The sequence below is a fragment of the Cheilinus undulatus genome, linkage group 18 (assembly GCF_018320785.1).
Source record: "Cheilinus undulatus linkage group 18, ASM1832078v1, whole genome shotgun sequence".
Taxonomy (NCBI): Eukaryota; Metazoa; Chordata; class Actinopteri; order Labriformes; family Labridae; genus Cheilinus; species Cheilinus undulatus.
Genome location: NC_054882.1, coordinates 10,747,029 through 10,770,819, shown reverse-complemented (window position 1 = coordinate 10,770,819; position 23,791 = coordinate 10,747,029). Strand labels below are relative to the sequence as shown.

Below are 23,791 nucleotides of genomic sequence, written 5' to 3'. Positions count from 1 at the left end.
ATGATGCAATCTTTTTCTGGTTAGCACCCCATATTAGAGACAAAACTGTAACAGTGAAACTAATAAAAGTAAACTAAAACCAAGCATTTCTGCAAAATCTAAACCAAACTAAGCAAACAACCAGAAAAATCTGTAAAAACTAACTGAAATTGAAAACAAAGTAAAAACTGAACAAAAATAAAAACTAATGACAAACTATTACCACCTTGGTTTGGACTGCCGTCTCTCACAAGTAAAAACTGACCATAATGAATGTGATGTATACATTTATATAAGGAGAAATATGTTTTAATACAGTATGAGCAGAGAGAACATCCTCGTCACTATATGAGTATGTTTGAACATATAACTATAATGGAGACACTTCTGAACACTTGCATACTGTAACATTTTATATTTTGAAAAAAAGGCAGATTTAAATGACAAAAAAACACCAAAACAGGACAGAAGAAGAAATTAAATTCCAGCAGCAAAGTTTCATTTGACAGAAACTTGTTAACAAAACAGAAAATATGTATGTAGAAGGAAGACAATAAGAAAAATAGTACTCAAAACTCAAAAAGAACTTTATAACTGCAGGAACGATTCCTTAGTATTGAGAAACTTTGGTTGGCTCAGGTACTTGGTCTTTTCCTTATGTAGAGGAACCAGAGATTTCATTTAACTACCATTGTGAAAAAAAATCCCTGAAATTCCTTCACTGAGGGCAGAATTTCAGATCCATCTGGAACGGGTTGCCCGGCTTAACCTGAGCTTGTGTAACACTCCATTCACCAAACAGGGAAATAATGTGGTGCCGATGGCCTAGTGGTCAGGTCATATCTCGTGTATGGAAGCCAGTCTTCCAGGAAGGCCTTAGAGGTTTAAAACTGACACATGGCTCCTGTACTGCATGTCATTCCTTACTCTCTCTCCCTGATTTCCTATGCTACCCACTTTCCTGTTCTCTCTGAATGAAGGCAAAAAATAAATCTTAAAAAAACAAAGGAGTACTAATTTACTGTATTTTGTTTGGGGACGATGTTTTTTTCTAGTTGACCAACATCAAAATTAAAGGTTGGTATTGCTGTCAGCTTCCAGATTAGTTTATAAAATGGACAAGGAGGAAGAAACTTGAACAGACTTATCCACCTCTGCTTATGTTCCTTCTATTCACTCATTTTATTGAACCTTACCATCAAAGAATAATGAATACAGCGAACATCAAGATGAAGTCTAGTGTTTCTTTTTGGTTGAAAACAGTATTTGAAATGCACTGATACTGGTCTCAACAGTCCAACCATCAAGCTTCTTTAGATGCAGTTCCTGAATTCACTTCCTTGGGTCACTTAGTTCCAGTTTTTGTCAAAACATGTATGATTATGAGGTTTTCTCATGAGTTTGATTACATGTATAAGTGTCTGCAGGAGGATCTCTCAGCTCAAGAAGCTTCATAAAGAAAAAGGGGTGGAAAGGAGTGTAGATGTGTCATGAAACAGGCAAAGGACTTGGTGAACCTCAAAATGCTTAACAAATGTTCTCAAGACCTTCTAAAGAGAAGCCTTGAATGTTTTTTTCCTAGCAGCATGTTTATCTTCAAGCTCAGAACTCCAGCAGGACTGTCAGTGGCTCCATAGAGTTCAGGACAATCTCTTGTTTCTGTCCATAGATCCCTTGCTCCAGTTTCACACTGGCGTTCATGCTCTTATTTGAGCCCAACATGAGCTCTCTGCAGGTGGACACCAGGATTGAGAAGAGCTGGGCTCCCCACCACGGTTCACACCCATCCTTGTACTGCATTCGCCTCTTGGACGATGGCTCCCCAACTAGGGAGTCCTGGGGGACGAATAAAACGCTGCCTGGAAGATCCAGGATGGAAACCAAGTGTCGAGTGTCTTTGCGGAAGAGTTTGGTGGTCATCAGAGTGTTCGCTGTGGAGGAGACAAAAGAAATAAAGAGGTAGATGTATATTTCAGCTAGGACCAGCATATAAATAGATATATAAATAAAATTTTAATTTGCTCTTATTGCAGTTATTTATATTTGGTGATGTGGCTGTTCTGCCTGAAGCAGGGAGGGAAGCAGCAAAAACCCAGAGCAGGTATCATTGGCAACAGAATGACATTGATTAAATCAGATTAGCCGAATAAAGGAGGAGCTGGGGTGGAGGAGGGTTGCAAAAGAGGCTTGCTGAGGGAACAGTGAAGCTTAGCCAGGCTAGAGCAGTTTAAATATGGCAGTATTAGTGCGATAAGCCAGTAGTGTGCTTCAGCTGGCCGTCAGCTGATGAGGGCTTGTGTGAGATCAGCTGATCTCAGATATGTGGTAGCACTTTTCTTCATGCCTGAACTAACACTACACACTTGATTTGTGGTTGTACTGCACCGCTTTTGATCATATTCAAACATGATGTTGTAAACATTGAACTGTTGTGCATGATCAGCTGCTTTAAACTCAGATCGTGGGTGGAAAATAACAACTTGTGTTTTAAGGAGCTTTAATAAAAGACCTGATAAAGTGATTTACTAAAGCAAAAATACAGGTAGAAACAGGAGGCTGGATGAGGATAGATGATGCCTGTGGGTACGTCGAAAACTCTAATTCCCCCTGACCAAATTACATCTTATGTCCTTCTGCCTCCAATTATTTGTCATTTAGATCAGTGGTTCTCAACTGGTCTAGCCTTAGAACCCATAATGACAAATCCTGATATCAATCAGATTTATTTATCAGATAGGGTGCTATTTGGTAACCTTGCAAAGTAGACGGTTTGGCCACGTCTCAAAACAGACCTGACCCATCACCGTCATTTAAGGAAAACGAGGCAGTAGCTAAGAGTGGGGTTTAGTTTTACTGATGGAACAAAAGCACTGAAGAGACAAAGTTGTGGCCCACTGAAAACAGCTCCACAACTCATTTTTGGGTCCTGCCCCACCAGCTGAGAACCACTGATTTAGATTATTGATAAGCTTGTTAATTATTTGAGAAGTATAGTCAACATTTAAATCTAATACTTTACCCATTTCATGTATGACGTCCTCAGCGGCTCCTTGGAAGAAACTCACGTACACAACCATCCCCTCCTGGATCTGCAGACAGAGCAAAAGAAATCCTCTTTTAATCTCTACTGTAGAGACGCTGATGCTACATTTATTGTTGAGTATTAATTTAAATATTGAAATGAGTATTACAGCTAGTTTCAGTATAAACATTTTTGAAAAAGTATGAAAAGGAACTACATGTAGAGCTCAAACAGCTGAAGCAAATTTAGCATCAGTGTCTACCTAAAAATGTGAATCTTACAGCCAACTTTAGAATATATTTAATATGATGTAGCATGGGAATAATGAGAAAAATTACCCACGTACCTCTGCCCACTGAGCTTCTGCCCCGTCCAGAGCTGGTTTGATCTTGACTTTGGCCTGGCTGCACTGCTGGATGATAATCCGAGCCCGAAGTTTTCTAGGCCTCCGAGTAGGTGCGGGGCTGCAAACAGAGATTCATCAAAACATGTTCATTGACATTACAACTGCTAAGAGAGATAAAGAAAAATACTGAAGCAGTTCTTGGTATAATACCTGTCCATGTCAGTAGGGAGTTTGGAATCAGAGATGGTGAAAACGGGCCACAGATCACTGTTGGGGGACTTCACTGGCTCTGCACCACCGCTAAAGCTCTTTTTAGCTGAAGAACCTCCATCCAGGTCAACTTTTCTCTTTGCCCTCTGGACAGCACCTTGAGTCTGTTTTGGAGCCACTATTTGAGCCTTGGACTTCGTTTTCAGCCTTTTGCTTTGACTTGGAGGTGAGGTTTGATTGCTTATGTTGTCAGGAGTACCAGGTGTTGCTGGGAGCTCATCTGACTCAGCGTTGGGTTCAGATATGACCTGAACTTGGACGTAATGTGTTCTGGCGCTGCCCTGACAGCTTTTGGTTTTGTTCTGGTCCTGGGTTTGTGTCTCTCCCTCTGGTGGAACCTGGTCACTGTTCTCAGAGGAGTTTGTCTCTGTCTGGACCTCAGGCTGAGTAGGGGTCGCTTTCTTGATAGACCAGATTTTGGTGACATAGCGGGTGTTGTTATTCTTCTGATGGTAGATTACAGGATGTTTGGGCTGCAGGTTGACAGGAGCTTTTAGATGGAGCAGGATGGGGATTCTGGGCTTGGTGCTGACTGGAGTTCCTGGCTGCTGCGACAAAGAGACCAAGGATTTAAAGGAGGGTCAGAGAGTCAGTCACATCATAATTATTCACTGGCCCAACTTATTCATGAATTTCTGACTATAATAATAATAATAATAATAATAATAATATCTTGAATTTATATAGCGCCTTTCAAGAAACCCAAGGACGCCTTACAGGAACACATATACATGGACAAACTATGTGAGGGGTAGGATGAGTGGGTAAACCCATTTTTATAAACATTACAGTTTATAATAAACTTAAATATATTTCTATGATAATTTATCTTCATATTAATCATATTTCCTAGTGTTTTTGTAGTTTTGTCATTGTTGATGATTAGAGAACTCTAAAAACCCACCACTCTGTTATCTGAGTTTGTTGCTGGCTGCCTCTCTTCATTACCAACAACATCCTCTTCATCAGGACTGTAATCATCATCATCCCTCCCACTAAAAAGAGAGAATAAGAGATCATAAAAATTCAAAACATAAAAACTTTTTACCAAATAACAGCTTCAATCTGCAGAGTGCTAATTTATGTACAAGTCCTACATCTACATTGTTCATATCCTATGAACTATGACTAATACAAAAAAATACTTTGACTATCATTATTGCCTCTCAGAGTTTACCTATGAAAAGATAACATTTATGAGTTACATCCCCAAAGTTGTTAATAATTTTTACTGGAGGGTGAAGCCAGCACACCTGTCAAAATCATCGTGTAGCTGTGGTGATCTCAGCTCTTTCAGACTCGATCCTCCTCCTGATCGGTTGTTCGGTTTCGGCCTTTTTTTCAGGCTGCACTGTGAGCAGCTGTTGATCCACTTCACCACATCAGACCTCATAGTTTTCCAGAAGTATCTGTTGGGAGATAATATAGAAATAGCCTGATATTTAGAAGACAATCCCTGAAGGGGAAGTTTAGTTTTTACACTGTTCATTCAAAAATGGCACACACAGGCAGTTTAAGGGCAGCTTGGCTGTGCTCAAGAGGTTAACTGGCACCCCCCAAGCATATAGACCAACTCCATACTTAAGTACATGACAAAACTTGAACAGGCCCTTTTCGATTTTCAGTCCAAATCCCTGCAGACTGAGCTACTACTGCTCTCCAGAATGATTGCATCTCTTGCATTACATATAATCTCAATCCCAAACAATCACTTAAATGCTTACAATTATCACATTATGACAAACTTTGCTTATTTGTGTTGTTTAGCACTCGTGGACATACACATCTACAAAAGACTTAAATATACACAATCTGTTTTGACTTTGATATTTAAACATGGAAAATGCAGAAACTCCTCTGCTAGTGGTTGATTTTTGGGTTGAGGTAACATTTCTGTAGTTGGAAGTGGGAATAAAAGTTGTTTGGGTCTTTTCAGAATCATTAAACTGTCATCTAATCCTAAAGCACTGATTAATTAGTGCTAAGGCAGATTTCTCTTCACCTTTCATTGAGCAGTCTAAGACACTTGTTGACATCCAGGTGGTTCAGCTCATTGTGATAATCTACCAGGGCGTTTTCTACCTGCTGTCTGTTCCTTAGAACCAAACGCACCCGATCTCCCCTCATTATGTGGAGCTCGTCATCTGAGGAACAAGGAAACAAGACAGTCATGTTATAAAAGAGCCAGGTATCTACTGATACCTGTGATTGACTTTTTAAAATGCCTGGTACAAACCTTTGATTACGAACTGTTTGCAGAACCTCCTGAAGGTGTTTTTCTCCACGTAACTCAGTCCAGGAGGGTATGTGTGTCTGCGCAGGTAGAGATCCACCGCATCATACTTGGCAAAATAGGCACACTAGAGCAGATAATGGATAAGAACTGATTAAATTGTCCAGTAGTTTGTCAATCTAATCAACTGGTTTTTCAATTGCAAGGCCAAGGAATCATTTGTTAATTTTTTTCGTGATAAATCTCTTTAAAAAATTGAGAACAAACCTCGTCCATAACAGACTGGACTGGGCCGTTAGAAGACACCTGTGAAAGAAAGACCACATTTTCAAACAGAACCACACTTCTGCTTTTTTCAACAGACTGTGAAGCTACTGCCAGTTTATTTCATAAAAGAGATGATTTACAGTAGGAAGTTCCTGTGCCTTACCACTGAGTCACTGTGGACCAGGAGGGTGGGCACAGCGTCCGGATGGAGGACGACTTTGTCCCCACCGCGATCAAAACAGTCCTCGGTGAAATGGACCGAACAGACAGAGGACCAGAGACGAGGATGCCAGTTAGAGCGACCGACAGCTTTGAGCCACTGAGATAGCAGGGCCATGTTGTGGAGAGGGAACCTGGAGGTAAATGATGGAAGAGTAAATTAAAGACAGAGAAGGTTTAAATATATTTGAAAAATAACAAACATATCACAACTGAAATACCACAAAAAATAGTTTTTTCAGCCACTTTAGTAATTCATGTTCTCAAGAGAACAAATAAAATGGACTCTTAATTTGAAAAGCATAGTATCATTTTTAGCGTCGGTCTTGGAGGATGGCTGCATGGATAGATACAAGAAAGGGTCACACCAAGGAAAAGGTTAGGACCCACTGAGCCAGAAAACTCGTTATCATACTTATGAAAGGTGAGGCCCAGTCCTCTCTCCACCGGGCCACAGCAGTTGGTGCAGTTTTGGATGCTGCAGCGGAGCCACTTCCTCTTGGTTCTGTTGATGCAAGTGTTGCAACTGGAGATCCAGCGGGCCAGGTCTCGGCTCATGGTGGCCCAGTAGAAATGCTTCATGATCTCTTTCTGGCAGATTCCCTGGCTGTAGTGACCCTGGTTGTCATGGAACTGTGTCAGGATGGAGTTTACCTGGAGGAAAAAGGCAACACGGATAGTTCAGTTTTCAGGGGTTCACTGGAAAATGTAAGAAAGGCAAGTCTGAGAGAAAAAGCACTCCAAAATCACCTAAATCAATCTCTTTTTCCCCAAATTTTACAAAGTACTAGTTCAACTCTAACTATGGAATTTTAATAGAATAATGAACTTGCATACAAAAATTAAATTTGTGTTAGGAAGATTTTTCCAACATTTTAACTCTGAGCTACTTGTTACTATGTTAATTATTTTTTCTATTTGCACCTTACTGTGCTCGAATATAAGATGCATTTTTGATAATAAGACAGCTGTACATGATGATGTGTTATTCTAGCCATGGCAGAGGCCAAAGCTGGAGGGAAATGCTAGGTAGAAAGTTTATAACAAGGAACCAAAGTAAGGTTTTGCCTCATCTCTCTTGTAGCTACACCTTCAAATTTTTACTTGGAAAACTATAAAACTGTTGAAAAATAAATCTAAATTTTAACTTTGTTCATTAATTTTAATTGTTCTGCACATTCATAAAAAGGTCTGAATTGTTGGCAGCCTCAGGTTTGTATTTTCCAAGTGCAATTTGCCCTTTTTCTAGTAGCTTCATATGTTCCTAATCCATGATTTTTTTCAGAACACCACACTTCCATCAGATTTATTTCAATTTATGAAAATCGTGCAAACCTCCTCCCTGCTGCGCGGCACTCTGAGAGGAGGAGAAACTCGTGTGAACATCAGAACTCCATCTGGAACAAAGAAGAAAGTGTTTCCAGTGATATATCAGCTAGAATTGTTACTTAACCATAGTGTGCTTCATTTTAAGAGATAAGAGAGGACAGGTGATGCACTGTTTATCACTCTTTACTCACCTATTAGAGCAAAACGCTTGGCCATCCTCTTTAGAGAGCCTCTTTTTATCTTGCTCTGCATCGGTAAAACCCTGTGGCTTAGATACCTGCAGAACAAAAACATAAACAGAAAAGCTCAACTTTATGAAAATTTAATCTTTTAACAGGTGAATAAAGTAGTCAGTGTCTACCTGGCAATCTGGTTGTAAGTGGCAAAACTCGACTCAATGACAGTCTGCCTTTTCTTGTACACCTTCAAAGCCTGGACTGATGTGGAGTCCTGATCAGGAGGTGGGAGGGAGTACTGGTGTTCCTGCATCTCTGTGGGGGATTGATCTAAGGCTAGGTCAGTACTCGTGTTTCGTGAAGCAGCAGCATCAGTAGCAGCTGTGTGGAGGATTTCTTCAAGACTTTTTGAATGAAGGAAGTCCTCATCTGAAGTTGCAGGACCCTGAAAACCAGGAAAGGCCATCAGATCAGGTCACAACAGTTGACACAGTTTGAATTCTCAAAAAGTCTGCACAGCAGGAACACATGCAAACAAATTCCATCAAGAAATTCCATGAAAATTCAACATTTTTTGCATAGATATCCCTTTTCATTATGATACTTTTTTATTATATCACATTCTTTCTTCTCATGTTAAGTGGAATGAAAAGTTCATTTATAATCTAGCTGTCTAATCTAGACATTTACCTCCCCACCTTCATCTTTTATGACTGCCTCATTTCTAAGCGGCCTTATCATTTAGTAAAAATAGTATTTATTTTCTTATGTTTTTCAATCTCCCTACCCTCCTCCTCTGTTTAATTCATTACTCGGTTGCGCTCATTCTGCTGTGTTTGTCATCTGTTTTACCTCTTGCTCCTGCGCTGTCACAGGGATGATGGTGGGTACAGCGTCCGGTGACAGAATCATCTGACCCTCTTCGTTCAGGGTGAAGCACGATGGCTCAAAGTGTCTTGAGCAGAGACAGGATCTTGAGCGAAGTGAGCCTTCATCCCTCTGAGCCACAGCCAGCCATCTTCGTCGTCGCTCGGCTTCTTTTGGAAACCTGCAGGTCAGAGCAGATCTGTTTTCAATTTTATTTGCTAGTGGAGAACCACGAGGCTCTATATTTGATCCCACTGAATTCTTATACAAATATGCATCCTTGAAGTTAAGCTTAAAGTAAATATAAATCCTCTAACTGTTTGCAGGTGATACTGTAATTTACCTTTGATTAAAACCTGGTACTTCATACTACTTAAGGTCCATTTAAAACTTCTGGCATTTTCACAACAGCTAATTTTACTGCTCTGTTAGCATGCTTGGGGTGCGAGGCTATGGTTTAAGTAATATACGTTTGTCAGCAGGATTTCAACAGAACTACAAGTTCAATTTTCAGGAGGCATGCCACTATGTGAAGCTTAAAACTAAGGAAGAACTTTAAAGAATCTAAACCAGATCCAACTTATGAAATGATAGCAATGATTTCAAAATCTGTACATCTGTGTTAATTAGAGCAGGTACATCACATGTTCAGCTTTCAAAGTCCTTCTTGGAACCACTCAGTTTAGGTAACCACAGATCTGATGACAGACAGCTACGATCAGGTTTAGTTTTTCATGATCAGTTATTTCAGTGTAAACCTGACTGTTCCTGCTTTTTCAAGTGGGTGTTAGGTGAAACATCTCATCAGTAACAATCTCACAATGAAAAACTCTAACAATCTAATAATAATCTTTGTAAGCGTGTTGTATGACCTGTGAAATGTGAGCTCAGGGTAAACGTAGCTTGATGCATCGCAGCCATAGGCCAAGCAGAACTGGACGGGTGGGTCAGCTCTTTTGGCAGGAGCTTGTCTCTGACAACCAGTACAATTTTTGATCCAGTTCTTCACCGACTCTGTCACTCCAACCCAGTAATACATCATCTGGATGGACAGAAGAAGATTAATTTCTGCCACTAAACTATCATAGTATGTTTTCTTATAATGATGTTTAAAAAATTTCATATCAAAACTCACCATAATCTCCTTTACTGTCCGTACCCGGCCAGCGTGGTTGTTGTTGTCATGGTAACGGATCAAAATCTCTCTTATTTCCTCGTTATTTCTGACGACCCGAAGCAGGCGTCCTCGATAAGTACGCCACAAACGGCCATCTGGAGGACAGAGGGGGGAAATACAGTCAATACAGCCAGCAAGAATGACATCCTTGATGGCATGATATGTCATTTCAGAACCTTTCAACCTTTCATATAACCTCTAATGAGTAACTAACAAAATCTTTAAGAAGAAATTCATTAAAAAAAAGAAAAATCACAAAGAACTGGTTACATAAATACCCATATCCCTACACTGACAGAGGAGTGTATCAGAGTAATTCAGAAAATATGACTAATCTTTCTCTTTAAAGGGCAAAAAAACTGTCAGATAACAAGGGCATTTCCTGTGCACAGCCCTCTTCAGGTCACTCCACAAGTATTTAGCAGGATTCAGATCTGGGCTCTAGCTGGACCATCCCAAAACTTGTGTTTTCTTTTAGTGAAGCCATTTTATGTAGATTTAGATGTGTGCTTTAGGTCACTGTCATGCAGAAAGGAAAATTCCACTTGTTCACCAGCTTTCTAGCAGGTACTATAAGGTTTTGTGACAAAATTGGCCGGTATTTTGAATGTTTACAATTTCCCAATCCTTAACTAAAACCCCAGTTCTGGCTCAATAAAACGACTCCAAAGCACAAAGCTGCCACCACAATGCTTCACCATGGATGTTGTGTTCCTTTTTTGTGTCCTTGCATTCTCTATACTTTATGAAGAAAAACATCCAAACTTGGCAAGATTTACACAAAACCTAAATCGAGTCTCTTGAAAACATGTGGGTAAATGTGCTGATGGGACAAAGATTGAAGTTTTTGAGCATCAGTCTATTGTGTATTTGATACAAAAACAACACTGCACGTCACCACAAAGGCCACTATAGCCATGAGGAAGCACAGTGGGGGCAGCATCATACTTTGGAGCTGACTTACTCAGCTGGAACTGGGGCTTTAGTTAAGGTGGAGGGAATTATGAACCGTTCCAAATGCCAGTCAGTTTCAGGTATCAACTAGAAAGCTTAAGATGAATTACCCCTTTGACACATCATACATCCAAATCTACAATGAATGGCATCACAGGTAGAAGTTACAAGTTTTGCAGCTAGAGCCCAGCCCTGAATGCTGCTGAAAATCTGTGGGGTGATCTGAAGAGGGCTGTGTATCAAAATTTCCCCCCAACTAATAGATTCTGAGAGTTTTTGAAATGTGCGTATTCATATGAGATTTTTTTATTAAGGCTTCCTTAAAGATTTTGGTTGTGTTTTGATTGAATTTTGCTTATTATAGGTTACAGATGGAAAAATGTTCTGAAATGATATATCTTGGCCAATCTTTACACCACAAAAATATGTCCCTCGAACAAGGATGTGTGGACTTCTTATAGCCACTACATGCCCTCATCATTTTCTAAGGACTGGATAATCTTGCAGTAGTCAACATTTAGCAGTTATTGGCTTGCAGCAACTTAAATTAAGAAAAACTGTGGTAACTGTGGCAAATGTTTACACACTGGACAGTTACTGGAAACCAGACTGACTATTTAATGTTGAAGCTTCAACAGCTCTGAACAGGGGAAAAACAATCACAGTATCACTCTTAGTGTAAGTGTAAAAATACCTTGATAAATAAACTTTTTGCTTGCCGCTCTGGTTACTTTCTTTGAACTCTTTGATGCATCTACAGGATGTGTTCCTGTTCGCACGAACAGCTCCACCTTATCCAGAAACTCAAAAGAAGGCATCTGTAAGGAAAGACATGCCAGAAAAAACAGATGATTCATGGGCTAAGGTTTATATCTCTAACTGATATATCTTGAAGGAAGCCAGATTTTCCATTCTATTGTGTGGACTTAACAAAGTAAAGCTGCACAAATCAGTTAACCCATGGGCAATTACTCTTTTTAAAAATGCCAAAAATAAAGTTAATATTGGAATTATTTCTAGCCCCATTTCAATTAATAGTAACAGTGCCAAACTGGACTTATAATGCAACTTCTAGCCAGCAAATATTTTCTTCTTATTTCAAATTTCTGCATGATGATCGTACTTTATATTTACCAATACCACGGAAACCACATGATAAGTTTGTTGGTCACAAAGCAAGTCTAATCTTATCTTTGCCGCAGAAATGAAGTCACAGCAATCTTCTTTAAGTTTCACTTTGAGGATGATAGTTTTTGGACTGTTGGAATGTAGAACAGGGAATAAAACGGAAAATTCAGCTAGTTTAACTGATTTATAACGGGAAACGCAATTGACCCCTACATTTAGACGTATCACCTGTAAAAGACAGCTGCACATGGATTCTTATGCATCAAACCGTTACACTAATCGCACAAAACAATAATAAAAAATTGCGAGGTAAAGTTTGTTAACTAAAACCATTGCCCACCTTAGCACCTCTTGCGTCCGGTAAACCGAAATGTTCGTTACACCGTCATCGACTTTTAACCAAAACGCTTGTTTCAGTGATTCGTTTTAACATCGAAATGTTCACAAAAGCAATTTAATTCATTTTACTTCTTCTAAGTTTAAGTTTGCAGTCCACAAAGTGGTAAATTTCGAAGCAAGCGGCTGGCTAACTGTAGCGTTTGTTGGTGTGCATTTTCAAGCTAGCAGCAGCTTCTTCACACATTCCGGCAGTAAAACTTTCAAAATAAAGGTTCAATTGAATTAATGCAGCATATGCAGCTCAGGTGAGTTAATAGTTACAGCCGAATTATAACAAACTATGTTTTTCTACTTTAATACTATCACTGCTATTAATTCGACACTTTTACTCGCAAAGACTTGGGCTAAATTAATTAAAGAAGTCATTTAAAGGTAAACAAAGACATGATAGGTAAAAAAAATTACATACTTAAGTATGTAGCTTTGTATTGACATATACATTATTTTACACAGCCTACGAGCTTTCATGCAACCAACCTAAAAAAAAATGTAAATAAGTAAATCAAGCCAAGGAACACTGTTTCCCTTTTCTTCCCTGAGTAACTGCTTTTATTTAGTGTGGACGTTGCTTTAGCGGAAGTTGTACTGCTGCTACTTACCTCTAACTTGATCGAGGAGAAGTTTGACGCAGGTTGCAACCGCTGCTGTAACCCTAGCTTACTGAGTGCTAGTTATTTCCGTTTTTTAAAATAAAACATGGCGCCCCTTCTGGCCTGGAGGAACAAAAAAATCTGCTCGGTGCTGTTTGAACATCTTCAAAACACAATTTAAAACAACCAATTTTTGAAATTGTATATAAACCCTCTGCTACAGTTTGACCCAATTTTAGTGTCATAATCCTCTTGAATTAGATTCTAGCCAAGGTTTTACAAATTCTTGTTGTCTACTTTTAGGAATCTCACAAAAACACAATTCAAAGTTTCCTTTTTTATTTAATATAAAAGAAATATTGTCAAAGTTATTTTATCTCTCCGTTTGTAGGTATTCACATTAATTCAGATACATTTACAAAATCCAGAATGACCACAAGGACGCCTTAATTTTCTCTGCGGCTCAGAACTCCATCAGATGTGTGTAGGGTCCGTTGGTGTCAAGCTTCAGCACTTGTCTGTTCCCATACGTCCCATGTTTCAGCATCACTCCAGCTTCACCTGAAGCAGCAGCAGACATCAGTTCCTTCTCACAAAGTGAAACAAAGGTGCCATAGAGCCGCAGGCCGTCCTCTTTGCTGATGTTGTTGTGGTACTGCATGGCTCTGCCTTTGGCCTTCCCTCCCAGTGTGGCCTGAGGGACGATCAGCACGCTGCCAGGAAGCTCCAGCACTGACATCAACTTCCCTGAGTCGGACTCACACAGACGCAGATTTAACAGTGTGGACACTGGATGGAGAGGACAGGTGATACATCTTATATTGAGGGATTTAAAGTGAAGTGCAGTGCAAGAAGGGGTTAAAATATGTACATCAAGGGGTAAAATATCACTGACCCATCTTTGGGAGGATGTCATCTGTAGCTCCTTTAAAGAAACAGACGTAGATCACCATTCCTCTCTCTATCTGTTAAGGAAAAACAATCATAAGCAACACTGACAATCTTATCAGTCAAATCAACTAATATGTAGTGTAGTTGGAGGTTGTTCCTTGGAGACTACACCAATAACTGACTTACTGATTTAGTTTATGAACTAACACAAATGATGATCTCTCTCTTTGAACCATGACAATCATTTGCAGTAAAGTAGCTGCAGATATATAGTAAATTTACTGTCTTTCTTTTCTCGTTTTTGTCCTTGCAATGATTTCTTTGTCTATAATTAAATTGAATGGTAGACAATTAATATGAACAATGAATATGTTCACGTCTCACCTGTACAAACTCAGCCTCTGAGTGTTCATCTGCTGGTTTCACCTGTAGTCTGGCCTGCAGACACTGCTGCAGCACCGTCCGAGCCACCACAGGAGCACCAGTGCCTTTCTCTGTCATCACCAACTTTATTCTCTGATTCCCACTGCCCTGAACGCTGTCCTTTTTAATGGACAAGAATATCGTTAAATATTAACAACTAAAATAAAGGACCATGGAATTAGAAACTGACAGTATTTCTGTTGAATGGCAAAGGCCGATCACTATAGCACACACGCAAAACTCTTCCGTAATAACGTCAATGTAAGTTGCTTAAAGGTACCCGTAGTTGCGCATCGTTTTCGCATGCACCCCGCTTTCTCTAACAGTAGCTCATCTTTACCACACAAGAAAGAAGATTTATGTAATGTAATGTAATTAAGAATGTAATGTAATGTAATGTAATTAAGATAAGAAATTTAAATAAAAAGCACTTTCAGGCATAAATACTTTGTCTTCTTTCCAAAAAGGAGTTTGAGATAAAACAAACAATCAAACAAACAAACAAACAAAAAAATCAATACCAGTGATAGTATTATTAAATGATTAGAATTAGATTCTGCCTATGACCTTATGGATGCTATTTCCCAAGTACAACTGTTTTATGAAAACTGTAAACATACAGCGCTTATTAACAAAATAAACATGCGACTTACGCATGCGCACTTTGCGCAAGCTTGATCCTCACCAGGCTGTGAAGCTCTTGCTCTAAACAGCTAAACATGGCTCAGTTCACTTACAGCAGACTATCCCATTTTCTGAAAATATCTGCTAATAAAGCTACTTTTATACGACAAGGGACTGAAATAAACCACGGAGCTCCATGCTGTCTACAGTTCACCCGCTGCCACGTAAGATTATTACCTGCTTCTGTGATCAAATTTAAGCCAGGTGTGAGCTAAGCTAGCTCTCTGCTTCATGATTACGTAAAGGTAGAAAAAACGCGAGTGCTAGACCGGAAATTTTCAAAGTAAAGGCCGATATGGTTAGCAAAAACGATTGATATATGTTAAATAAACACAATGCAGTGATGTCATGCATTCGTTTTTAATATTTTCTGTCATTGTATATTCCTATTTGAACGCATTTACCGTCGCTGCGAAGGGAGAGGTTCTTTAAAAAGCTACAGCTATTATTTTGAACATAACGCCGGAAATGTAATTTGTTTTTGTCTGGATTTGACTTGGACACAGCAATGCTGTTTTACCCACAAAATTTCTTTCGAAATCGGATGTTCAATGTTGAGATGTGCTTTATTTTTGTTATTTTTAAGTTCTCAAATAGTATAAGCATTACGGTAGCCCGAAAGTTATTCACAATACCCGTCTTTTTGAAAGGTAAATAATTAAACCAAATCACTGTCTTATGCAAAATGTAAGAATCTGACCTTAGTAGAGTATTATCAGATGATGTAACCTCGGATGAGCATGAATATACACTATTTACACCACTTTTGATATTGTCTGACAGTTATGATGAGTCAAAACAAATTAAAACTCCAATTTAACGAAAACACTTTAATTCCTAACCAAACTTTGTGGTAACTTCTGTAAATTAAACGTTATATTCCCAGAGCCCACATTATAATTCCCACATTATTTTTGTCATTTTTTAAAAACTATCTCAGACCACCTTTACATTTAGCATAAATATTTTATCTTGAAATAATTAACATTTTAAAAATGATAGTAAACTTGTTGAGATTATAAACAATGATGTGATCACAACAATCCCCTTTCTGCTGTCTTTAACCCTCATTATTTATTTTTTTCTGTATCTTTTACATATAGAATAAAATTTATTGTGTATTTTCAGTGTTCTGAGTCCTTTGGAAAACAAACTAAAAGTCTTCCAGCATCTAAAACTCACATTGTCCTTATCCACAGGTTATTTATTGTGCTCCTCTTGTGTCCTTATTTCTCACAGCGCTCTGTAGACAGTAAGGCGTTACAGGAGAGACAGAAACAGCAGATGGCAAGAGGACTTCCAAAACAGAAACCAATCACAGGGGTCAAACAGGTCATTGTTGTGGCTTCGGGAAAAGGAGGTGTGGGCAAGTCCACCACTGCAGGTACAGCATTTCCTTATGAAGACTGGTGGACTGTTCCCTTTGAATGATTATTTAAACCCACGGCTTTTGGCTTGTACTTTCTGTTTTATCCCTGTAGTGAATCTGGCACTTGGATTAATGGCCAACAATCCAGTAAGTAATCTTTTTTTTCCTGACATGTTTTGCCTATTTTTAAAGGAACTTGGCTGGGGTTGGAATTTCAGAGTAGATGTGGAGAAATCCTTAAAAGCAAGATAAGTTAAAAAAAAAAAAAAAAAGAAGAAGCTTAAGTTAACACAACAGACAACATGCTCAAGTACTTGAAAGATATCTGTTTTTTCATCCATTTTGGTCTCTCAAAATTACAAATCATCAGTTAGTTTTCAGTCATTTAGTTGGAAAATTTAGTGGGAAAAAACAGTTTATCTCCTCTCTTCCTCCTTCAGTCAAAGTCAGTTGGCCTGTTGGATGCTGATGTCTACGGTCCTTCAATTCCCAAACTGATGAATCTGAAGGGAAACCCAGACCTCAGTGACAGTATGACACATATTTTTCTCTTATTTATTCTTACATTGCCAATAAATGAGAAGTAGTTTTCTTTCAGAGCCATATTTTGTCTAGTTTACCTAGGTGTACTGAGAGTTTCTGATCATTTAACCATCTTCAGCTGTTTTCTCCCTCTCCCAGATAACCTGATGGTCCCACTCACTAACTATGGGATTCCTTGGTGAGTCAACACTATATCCTTATATCTGACCTATTCACTCTTCACATTTAAAAGCAAAATGACTGCAGCCACTGCCTGCTGTGTGACTTTTCCCTCATCTTCTCTATCAGCATGTCCATGGGCTTCCTAGTGGAGGATGTGGCGCCTATCGTGTGGAGGGGGCTGATGGTGATGTCAGCTATAGAAAAACTGCTCAGACAGGTGAGGCAGCTTCTCAAAAACTCTGTTCACATATACCTATACTCCTGAAAACTAGAGACATTTTTTCAGGGTGAGCTGCATATGTGATTGCTTTTAAAAAGAGCAATGCAAAATATTATTTTCCTCTAAAAAATTTGAATTGCCCATATTTTTTTTTCCTTTTTTAAATTGCATTGTGAGGTATTGTTACATCCCTAGTGTGTGAGGATAGACAAAAGATTGTTCTCATTTCCAGTGTGTCTGTTTATGTTGTGTTTGATGACAGGTGGACTGGGGGTCGTTGGACTATCTAGTAGTTGATATGCCTCCAGGAACAGGAGATGTCCAACTATCAATCACACAGAACATCCCAGTAGCAGGTAAGTCAAACACTCATACTAATATTTGTCGTGATGATAGAGTGTCTGCAAGAGGAGCTGGAAAGTAGATAGTCTGGTTGTTGTTTTACATTTGGGGCTTCATTCAAAATGCTCAGGGTTCCTGGTGGGCCTTCTTGAATGTGCAGCATTCCTCTCCTCAAATTTTCCGACGAAAATTGCAACACACAGGTCCGTTTAGAGCTTTAAAGTGCTAATTTTCATCCGTTCACATTCATTCTTTATGGCTCTCCCCCACTTACCTACTCCCAACACACCATCAGTGACTATATATGATATATAGGTTGATATGCACAGCCTATATATGACAGCTATAATTATTGGAAGAATTTTTCATATTTGAGGTACAGAGTGGTGAGGTTGTGCGCCATGTATGCGGGCAGCCCGGGTTCAAGTTCGGCCTGTGGCTCTTTTATGGCATGTCATTTCCCACTCTCTCATCCCTGTTTCTGACTCTCTCCACTGTTCTATCTATAATAAAGAGAAAAAAAAAAATTTTGGAAAAAAAAATTCTGCTGATACTGACATGTAAAATTTTAAGCTAATATCTGCCATTACAGATATTATGCAGATAATACTTTACATCCATATGAAACTTGAATCCAGTGCAGCCAAAACACTAGTGATCAGCTAGTATGCTACTAGTGCAGCAGCCACAATTCAATACAGTCGATGAATTTTTATAAAAATGAGTGTCTGCTTAAAACCAACACAACAAGTAGTTCTGCTGTAAACTGTTCCTACTTAAAAGTTTTATTGTTAAGTTTAATATGTGCTTTGCTTAACAGAAAGGGGTTGGAGTCAGTTCTGGTGCGCCACCGGCAGTCTTTAACCTTCACGCGGTTTGGCTCCAAATGACATCACCAGTGCAGTATGTCAGCGCCCATCAGTTGGCTATTTTGGCTTCACTTGCATTTAATAGAAGGAGGTGGAAACATGTTCATGCTAATATAGAGTAAATGTAGCAGGTCTCAAAAAACCACCAGCCTGCTTTTAACTGCCAAAATGCAATCCGATATTTTCTCTTACTTTTTTCTTTGAGAGCCACATTTCTAAGATTTTCCATTTTTGTGAGTTCAAGGGGCAGCCTTGTTTTCAGCTCTTGTGCAGAGAGTGCATTTAAAACTTTTTTTTTAAATTTTGGCAAAGAAGTATCTGTCAGTTTAACAGAAAAGATTCAAGACTGTAAAAGCAGGCAGAACATATTTCAATGGTCACAGGATGGGAAGAAAATCTGAAATCTAAACAGCAACTAGAGCTGCCAGGCATATGTAGTGATGACATTGACAAAAATGAAATGTTGCATCAAAAGTAAATTCTTAAGTAAAGCAAGGGGAAGGAACTTCAATGTGTGAGAAGGAAGCATATTTGATAAAGAACAAAATCTGTCATTGTTTCTTGATGTGCAGGTGCTGTCATTGTGTCGACGCCACAGGACATTGCTCTCCTCGACGCTCGCAGAGGAGCTGAGATGTTCAAGAAAGTTCATGTTCCGGTAATATTTGTGCACGAGCATTTGTTGATGAAAATCCCACAGAGATGACGAGTTTGTGAAGGTGACCCCACAAGGATAGAGGAAACTTTTCACACTGAAAAACTTGTATTTTATCTCTTTGGATGGGGTTACCCTCCACACAAACCCCAAGAAACTGGTTTTATCCACACAGCATTGTAGTCATATAAACTATGCACCTTGGAGGTTAGTGAAGTTGTGCCAGAAATAACTATTAAAGTTCTTCGTTTGTTTTTAGGGAGACATTAACACTGATTTTATATCTCTAGGGGTTCCAGTTCAGCAGTACCTTTGGTCATTAAAAAATAGAGCAAGGGCAAAAAACTGCAGTTCATTTAGCATCCACTTGAGGCTGGCTCCAAAAGTCACAGATGCCCCATTATAACCCCCATATTAAAATGAAATACACATGTATACAGCTTGATCTAAAAATTTTTTTGGTCTGATGAGCTTATGTCTATATGGGGTCACACCATACAGGAGGTTCATTATTTATTACTCATTCATTTTGATTATATTAAAGCAAAAGGTAAGAGTTAGCGCTAGCTGGAGGTAAGTGCTAATCAGGGGCATGACTGATCTGGCTGGGAGGTGGATTGTCGCTTTCTGGCAGGAAGCTACAAGCTCACCTTGTCAGCCAGATTTCCTTAAGGTTAACTTGAGTCCACATTTCCTTTATGGCTGTCGTCTGCTGTCGTTGGGTTTCAAATCTCTGAAGTCACGGAGACTATGTCTGTGTTTTATACAGTCAGTGTGTCTGACACACAAGAACTATTTCTGATGTTGTAGATATGCTTAGATGAACTGTAACTGGTATTCCTGCAGGTTCTTGGTCTCGTACAGAACATGAGCGTCTTCCAGTGCCCCAAGTGTAATCATCAGACTCACATCTTCGGTTCTGATGGGGCCCGGCAGCTCGCAGACACTCTTGGAGTTAAATTCCTAGGTAGGTGCAGAAATACCAGCAAATACATCAGCTGCAGCAAATATTTTATATTAGCTACAGTCTTACTTTGTGTTGAAGTTAAACCAGTAGCACTATTCAAGCCTAATACAAACTGTAGAGATCTGCCTGGAGTTGTGCTACTCATGTCTTCTGCCTCATTGGTTAAAAAGACTGAAGGACTTTGTGCATACTAATAAAAATCATTGAATTGTGATTTCCAGTTTGACTTCACAGAACACAGTGAAGCAGTTCAAAATCATGTTGATGGATTTTCTCTATCATGAGATTTTTTCACCTCTGTCTCTCTCCAGGTGACATTCCTCTTCATCTGAACATCAGAGAGATGTCAGACAGAGGGACACCAGTGGTCGTCTCCTCCCCAGACAGCCCTGAGGTTTTTATTTTTTTCTTTGTGCTATTTTAACCAAATGTAATACTGTTCTGATCTGTTGTTAAATGTTTTGTGTTCTGTTGCTGGTAGTTATAGTTCCATACACAAGACACATTTTTTGTCACTCTTACTAAATATCACTTTCAGGCGATGCCTTCTGACTTACCTCAGTGTGTTTCACTTCACAGGCCGAGGCATACAAGAAGGTTGCATCTGTTGTAGTCCAGAGACTCGAGGAAGTCAGCTCCTGATAGCGCTGCCAGGAAGTCAACTTGTTGACAATTATGATACATATGAAACAACTACCTATGAAATACATGAAGCAGAAACGCACAAAAATCTTCAGTCATAACGCACAAAAGTTCAACTCTGAAGCACTGCGCTGTAAGAATACTGTATATCAGTTCAGCAGTATTACTGAATTAATGTGAATCATATAGTTATGCGATTGTATTTAATAAAATGGTGAGCCGAAGTGTTTGTGTTTGTTTATTTGGATTCTTATTAGCTTCAGCATAAACTATGGGGTATCATTCCTGGGGACTGCAGTTCAAATACATGTATGCTTACAGATTAGCACAACACAGTAGCACCAAACACAATACAAAGACCATGATCTTCTGATTATTACGTATTGTCCTGTTTATATATAAAGATAAACAGGTCCATCTCCTAAAATTATAACAGCATGAACAAGTTTATATTTTTCTCTTAATTAATTGAAAAAGTGAAACTTCCAACTTCTTGTCAGTTATTTCAGTTCTGAAAAGATCTCTAATCAGATAATGAACTCCTGCAACGTTTTCCTGAAGCTTCATTTGCTCACTCTGGCTCAGTACAAACAACCACAATCATGGGGAAGACTGCTGACTCACCAGTTGTCCAGAGGACAATCACTTGCATCCTTCATAAGGAGGGGAAGCCACAGGAGGTCACCGCTGTATGAAAGCATATACATGACTGGAAAGGGAAAGCGCGGTAAGGAAAGGTGCACAAGACCGGGGATAACTGCAGCCTTTAGATGATTGTCAAACCCAAAGAAAGCAAGGGCCCTGCTCAGATTTCAGCTTGACTCAAACTTTCCAATTACGTTATGCAGTCACTTATTTTACAGTACATATTTTTGTTTGACATTAATTTGTAGAAATCTGTTTTCACTTCAACATTAAAGAGGCTTTTCTTGTTTTTTTTGTTTGTTTGTTTGTTTTTTGTCAAATTATATTGACCATGATTGATTAATGAAATCAATATAAAGGTAAAACATCCAGTGGGTGGATACCTTTGAAAGGATCAAAATCATTTTGTTTCTGTGATACAAGTAAACTGAGATATACTAGCTACAAAAGTATGCGGCTGCCCGACCATTACACCAACAGAGCCTGTAATGGCATGGCATGTACTTTTATGGAGTTGGCCCCTCTTTTGCTGCGATATCAGCCTCCAGTCTTTCAACAAGATTCAAGAGGTCCTGGATGCAGCTGAGGACCTCAACTTTATACCAGAAGTCAAACAAGCGCTGCCATATCTCATCTTCTAGTACCAGAAGTCCCTTAAATGGATAGTCTCCCTCATTGTTTTCTTCATGTGTCACTACCATATTGATAGAGGCAGGTCAGCCAGAATTTTTTTTGTTTTATGGAACATATACAAACATACACAAACATTACAATACATGAGATTCACCCAATAATATACAATATTATGCACTACATAGATGTACATATATACACAGGTCCGCCACATAAGAAAATACAAGTAGACGAAGAATACGCAAGTTTAAATCCCGCTTCCTGGCTGAGCTGCTGTTGTTCCTAAATGCTTCCACTTTCTAATATCAATTTCAGCTGAATGTGGAATTTCCAACAGGGATAAATTTTATGATCCATCTTATTGCAAAGGTGGCATCCATCACAGTGCCATGCTTGAAGTCACTCAGCTCTTCAGAATGGCCCATTTTGTATCACACAAGTTTGCAGATGTAGACTGCATGGCTAGGTGCTTTGTTTTATACAACGGTGGCAACAACAGGTCTGACTGAAACACCTGAATTCAATAATTTCAAGGTGGCCAAATTTGTCCAAAAGTGTATAGGTTTTTGAGCTTTATTAACCTAACCGTTTTGTCTTAGACATTTTAATAAGATTTAGTTGGACTAACTCAAACCGTTTTGCATACATGTTTTAACTTCAAGTTTGACGTACATTTATTTATCATTTTTAGCCATGCTTAAGGAAAATGAATTCAAATAAACTGGAATACCCAGATATGTTCAGTTTGAGTTGGAGTAATACATTTTCATAGAAATCCAGCCTACATTTAAATTGTTTATGAGTGCGTCCCATTATTTCTGAGCTCACGCTACATTTGCGTATCTTGTTTACTGTATATTTAAATTCAATATTTTAAAACAGACACAGGGGACTAAAAATACTTCAAATGTCAGTCTAAGTAGTTTTTAATTAGCTTCAATCGGTAACAATTTTTGTAGCTAGTAGCTTTCTTGAGAAAATGTGGCTTTTGCCAGTTGTTCAAAGACCGCCGGCTACATAAATAAATTTAAATGTTAACCCGTTTATTTTGACATTTGATCAAAATTAGCTGATAATTTAGATACTTTAGGGGGGAAAAGCAAATTCAGATGTTATTTTAGGCGATGAAACGAAGCAAAAGAGATCAACGAGAGCCGTGTAATCCTAGAGATTTTACATTTTTCCTACAGCACGCGAAGGGGCCATCGTTCTCTGCTGTGTGGATGCAGATTTGCGGTTCCGGAGGATGAGGAGCGGCGGGGACGCTGCTACCTCTGCTCCGCCGATTAAAGAGCCTCTCCCGCTGTCCGTGTGAGGAAACAGTCGCAGCCATGGCCACAGACAGTAAGTACGACCGTGTACTCACCGTGTGACTGTTGATTTATCCTGTGTTAGTGCTTGGTATGGATGCACTAGCTTCCTATTTTAGGAGGTTTGGTTGGCTGAAAGCGACAGGATGTGTAGGCCAGTTTATTCTCCTCTCACCAAATTCTACAGCTTGAAACAATTCAGTCTTTTTCAACTGATATTTCACGACCTAGTTTAGCCTCCGATTAAGTAAATAATAATGATATTTCTTTAGTATTCCTGCTTTGAGTGTACTGTACTGTGTAGTCACTGGAGAGCTGTTGCCTCATCATGGCCACTTCATGAAGGCTATTTATAAATCTCCTGCACTGAATTATATGATATTCCTTTATTGGATAGATGTTTTATGCTAATCATCACAGTGGTGATGATAACACAACATCTTTTTTTAGTGAGCTGTTTCATAATATGGGTCCACTGAG

General features: G+C 39.0%; 4 protein-coding genes across 6 annotated transcripts in view; 2 read left to right on the top strand and 2 right to left on the bottom strand.

Annotated features, from left to right (window-relative positions):
- Nucleotides 1–1,581: 1,581 nt before the first annotated feature.
- On the bottom strand, nt 1,582–13,005 carry LOC121526129. Its single transcript, XM_041812517.1, has 19 exons — nt 12,966–13,005; nt 11,534–11,657; nt 9,844–9,980; nt 9,581–9,750; nt 8,694–8,889; nt 8,027–8,286; nt 7,857–7,942; nt 7,672–7,733; nt 6,752–6,990; nt 6,281–6,470; nt 6,118–6,156; nt 5,854–5,977; nt 5,620–5,761; nt 4,871–5,026; nt 4,522–4,612; nt 3,558–4,165; nt 3,348–3,465; nt 2,999–3,068; nt 1,582–1,910 (listed from the first exon to the last, which is right to left on the bottom strand). Exons 2-19 carry the CDS (start codon nt 11,655–11,657, stop codon nt 1,582–1,584), a joined length of 3,141 nt encoding a protein of 1,046 aa, XP_041668451.1. The 5' UTR covers nt 12,966–13,005.
- A 273-nt stretch (nt 13,006–13,278) lies between these two features.
- On the bottom strand, nt 13,279–15,185 carry dtd2 (D-aminoacyl-tRNA deacylase 2). 3 transcript variants are annotated; one of them, XM_041811879.1, is made up of 4 exons: nt 15,132–15,185; nt 14,232–14,390; nt 13,852–13,921; nt 13,279–13,745 (listed from the first exon to the last, which is right to left on the bottom strand). In XM_041811879.1, the coding sequence occupies exons 2-4, from the start codon at nt 14,346–14,348 to the stop codon at nt 13,420–13,422; spliced, it is 513 nt and encodes a 170-aa protein (XP_041667813.1). In that variant the 5' UTR covers nt 14,349–14,390; nt 15,132–15,185; the 3' UTR covers nt 13,279–13,419. The 3 variants fall into 3 exon arrangements, with proteins under 3 accessions (XP_041667813.1, XP_041667812.1, XP_041667814.1); XM_041811878.1 differs by lacking the exon at nt 15,132–15,185 and adding an exon at nt 14,956–15,074; XM_041811880.1 differs by lacking the exon at nt 15,132–15,185 and adding an exon at nt 14,924–15,004.
- nubpl (nucleotide binding protein-like) lies at nt 14,989–20,947 on the top strand. Its single transcript, XM_041811877.1, has 11 exons — nt 14,989–15,118; nt 16,194–16,338; nt 16,436–16,470; nt 16,764–16,854; nt 17,005–17,044; nt 17,155–17,245; nt 17,511–17,604; nt 19,032–19,117; nt 19,961–20,081; nt 20,393–20,475; nt 20,661–20,947. The coding sequence occupies exons 1-11, from the start codon at nt 14,990–14,992 to the stop codon at nt 20,721–20,723; spliced, it is 978 nt and encodes a 325-aa protein (XP_041667811.1). The 5' UTR covers nt 14,989; the 3' UTR covers nt 20,724–20,947.
- Nucleotides 20,948–23,234: 2,287 nt separating this feature from the next.
- syt16 (synaptotagmin XVI) overlaps nt 23,235–23,791 on the top strand; it is a 52,023-nt gene continuing 51,466 nt past the window's right edge. Inside the window, exon 1 of the mRNA XM_041812915.1 lies at nt 23,235–23,345. Coding sequence (XP_041668849.1) covers nt 23,333–23,345 — 13 coding nt within the window. The 5' untranslated portion in view covers nt 23,235–23,332. The remainder of the gene's footprint in view (nt 23,346–23,791) is intronic.